The sequence below is a fragment of the Loa loa genome (genome assembly GCF_000183805.2).
Source record: "Loa loa unplaced genomic scaffold supercont3.198, whole genome shotgun sequence".
NCBI classification, from domain to species: Eukaryota; Metazoa; Nematoda; class Chromadorea; order Rhabditida; family Onchocercidae; genus Loa; species Loa loa.
The window spans coordinates 89,361-93,009 of record NW_018108378.1 but is presented as its reverse complement, the minus strand read 5'-3'; the positions used below and the strand labels follow the sequence as shown (position 1 = coordinate 93,009).

General features: G+C 35.1%; 2 protein-coding genes across 2 annotated transcripts in view; both read left to right on the top strand.

The window, feature by feature from the left end:
- Positions 1 to 664: 664 nt before the first annotated feature.
- Positions 665 to 2,022, top strand: LOAG_13586 (pregnancy-associated plasma protein-A; the record flags this gene model as incomplete). The annotated part of the gene is made up of 3 exons (XM_003149092.1): positions 665 to 841; positions 1,216 to 1,421; positions 1,707 to 2,022. 3 exons carry the CDS (start codon positions 665 to 667, stop codon positions 2,020 to 2,022), a joined length of 699 nt encoding a protein of 232 aa, XP_003149140.1.
- A 1,246-nt stretch (positions 2,023 to 3,268) lies between these two features.
- The window catches only part of LOAG_18115 (ankyrin repeat domain-containing protein 28), a gene marked incomplete at its 5' end in the record, with an annotated part of 2,014 nt that continues 1,633 nt past the window's right edge, over positions 3,269 to 3,649 (top strand). The window contains one exon of the mRNA XM_020450783.1: positions 3,269 to 3,454. Within this exon, the coding sequence (XP_020305501.1) occupies positions 3,269 to 3,454 (186 nt within the window). The remainder of the gene's footprint in view (positions 3,455 to 3,649) is intronic.

Genomic DNA, 3,649 nt, shown 5'->3' with positions numbered 1-3,649 from the left:
TGTACAACTCAACTCAAATCATCGTACCTGAATGAACTCAAGTCAACTTAACGCTACTACACTCGCGTTACATCATTGGCAGTAGTTGTCTTTTCTCCGACATCACCCTCTCAAACGAACCCTATCAATATTCGCTACAGTCTTAGTTTCCAACTTTGCTGGGGCTAATTAGAATTAGCGACAACATTAATTAATGTTATCAAAATATTATCTGCAAATCGCAGTAGCATTTCAAATCCATAAGGACTCCAAAATATCAATGTATTTCGTTTGGTTCTGTTTTGCAGCACAGATTTTCGGTATGCAAGAAGGATGGTACCTGGTCAAATCGCTTCCAGTGTCCATCACCGCGAACAACCTGTCTTTCACCACCGAGCATGCGAGATATCCAGTTCACATGTCCGAGAAGATTGTCCCCTGGTGAAAAGAAATTCTCCCAGACAAATTTCGATAGTTTCGATTACAGTGGCAATAGATCACTTCATGATTTCTTGTTTTATTGAGCAAAATATTAGTAGATGAATTAAATTTGGAAAAATTGAAGGTTGACATCATTGATTTTCAGAAGTATGCTTGGCTTATCGCATATTCTACGATCAATCTTTTTGTGAAACATTTCCCTTCCAGTTGCTAGAAGGATAATTAAACTACTGTTTCAGGTGCTATGTGTGCAGTACAATGTCGCAAAAAAGGTTATGATGCAGTGCTAGAGGGCACACAAATCCTGCCAAACGGTGAAAACTTATTGGTACTCCGTACGGTACATAATATATCATGCACCATTTCGTCAACATTTTATCCTCAAATGGATGCGTTGAGTTGTGTACGTTCATGTAACAGGGTATGTCTTCTCTTCAGCTCATCAGTTTGTCGAATCGAACTTTGCTTGGTTCGGAAGTTCAGCTTTTAGAAGTTTTCATAAACTACTATTTGCAAAAGCGCACTTAACCGCAATTAAATGATTCCATTTAATTTGAAATTTGACTCAGGCAGCTAGAATTACTGCATATTTCTGAAATTGGCTGAACAAATATGCAGTCCAACGGTAAGGATAAGATGCTCGTTTCCTGATGTTAGCTAGTTCTATCTACCACATAGTGAAAAATTGGAAATAATGATCTAGTGAGATGGGTATATCTCATTAAATCATAAAAATCTTGGGAAAAATTGATTTTTCCTTCTCGTTAGCAGTTACTAGCATCTTTCTCACAATAGGAATTCATGGGTGATGGTTGGTGTGATTTTCAAAACAATCGCGGTTATTGTGGTTGGGATGGTGGCGATTGCTGCGCGAGTACAGTACGTGGTGGACGTGTTCGTTTGATGTTCCCCTCTTTATGCACTTCAATTCTGTGCCAATGTATCGATCCATTTGCTGCGGAAAACATGGTATCTAGCAGTGGTACCAGTAATCCCAGCAAGTATTCTTTTAGTATCCCTTGATATGTTGGTTGATACTCATAAATTAATCTACGAGGAAAGATTGAGATAGAACAAGTTCAGGTGATCAGGCGATCATACTTTGTCTAGTGGGGAAATGAAGGGAGGAAAATTTTGAAAATAAGGGAATAAAAACGGGTAAGAATTTTGAAGGTTTAAATACGATGACCTTTCAAAAAATAACCTAATTGATTTTTTGAGATGAAACCAATTAGGAGACCGGAAAATATCAAATTTGAGATGTTAGCTTCTTATACACACTTCAGCGCATTACGTGAGCGTAAGAGCACAATAAAACGTACAATTCGATATGGACATGATTCCATTACTGAACCAGTGCTGTATCGAAGTGCCTTTGTGGACGCTTCTCCGGATACGTTCACAGTTTCGCTAGCGGATGCAGCTTTTCTATCACGGAATAGCGTACATCTGGATCGAATTCGAGATTCAACTCAACATCAACAACGCGACAATAAACCAAGAACTATATCAACAAAGAGTGCCAAAGACTGGGAGGCGATCAAGCGATCTGTGGAAAATGCACTGACAGTATATCAACAGCAATTCAACAACAAAATTTGATAGCGTCGAGATTGATCTATGAGATATGAGATTGTCAGTTTAATAATTATGATATCAAGCCTTGGTGCAACCCTTGGCCATGTATTTGAAGAGTTTAGTATGGTGCTATGAAACTTTATCGCATACGTCATTTGTCAAGAAACAAATCTCTACATATACCAACAAAATTTTGTCAATGAATAAAAGCGCTTCACGCATCTGTCCTTCCCACACAGTTGATTGATGTAAGAAAAAAAAAAAAAAGAAGAAAAAAATCCCAAAGGATGAGTGGAATGCTGGGCGAAAATAATCTCAAAAATAAAAAGCAAAACTTTGAAAATTATCATGTGAATATATACATAAGTAACCTATGTGTGCTTCACCAAAAGTAAGACTTATATGAAAACTAAGCCTAGACTTAATATTTTCTAAATCGTTGTTATATAAATCTTATTCTAAAAGTAATTCCCAATTAAGATTATCAATCAAATCGATGCATTTAGTAGGCCTATTTGTAACCAAGAATATTATTAATATGTAATTAAATATAAATAAATAATATTATTGTCATTACACTTTTCTTTTGTAAATGATTAAAAATGCTTTTCGAATTTTGCACATGAAAAACAAAACAATTGCAGGGATAAGTTTAGTCTTAATGTGCTTTTAAAAACAAAAATTGGTGTCAATTTTATCGCTAAATGAGTAGAGTGAAATTGTAAATACGAAACATCTGGACAGATACTTTGATGAGTAATGCAAATGCAAATTAAATGAATAATTTCTGAGCAAAATATATTTATATATATTAATTGGTAGATAATTTATTACTTAACGGAGCTTATGTTATTATATAGCAATGTTAATTAATCTGATATTACAAAGATCTCATAATACCTAATACGGAATAACTCAGTCTTCATTGGGAAATCTTGATAGGACAACACTTAATACCTCAACGATATTTACTTCTTACATGAAGTCATTTCTCATGCGCTTTCTCCGATGTGATACGAAGAATGAAATATCAAAACATTCGAATTGGAATGACCCGAAAACTTTTTCATATCGTGTATGCGTCAAAATTATTTCTGAATGATTAAGAAGTTGGTTTCATTAGTTAGGGATAGGGAATGATGGTGTTGAGGGTATTGAAGGGTGAAATGATTTCAGGTTAAGCCTGAGAGAGTTTTACTTGAAACATGAAGGGCTTTTAGGATGAGTCAAACTTAACAAAAGCAAATTGAAAAAGGAAGGTGGTGGTACGATGGTCGATTCGAAAAATGAGGAATCGATGAAAATTCATTCCAGTGCAGATAGTATTAATGATGAGAACGATCGACCGGAATTGTCCATGTCAACCACCACTTCGTCAGCATTTTGCCAAAGTTTTGGAGGCTTCGATGTTAATAATATCGCTGAAATGGAAGATACTGTCCCGTCTATTATTGATGTATGTGTTTTATTTTAAACTTTTTATGTCTTTTGAATTTTCTATCATTTCATCGCACTTAATTTGTTTTCTTGTTTATTAGACTTTCTCTTTTTGTTTACCGTATTAATTTTCATTGACTTTATTCAGCAAAATAGTCACTCTGCAACATTGCACACTACTTATCAAGCTTTATGTTTGGTCACTTAAATCTGG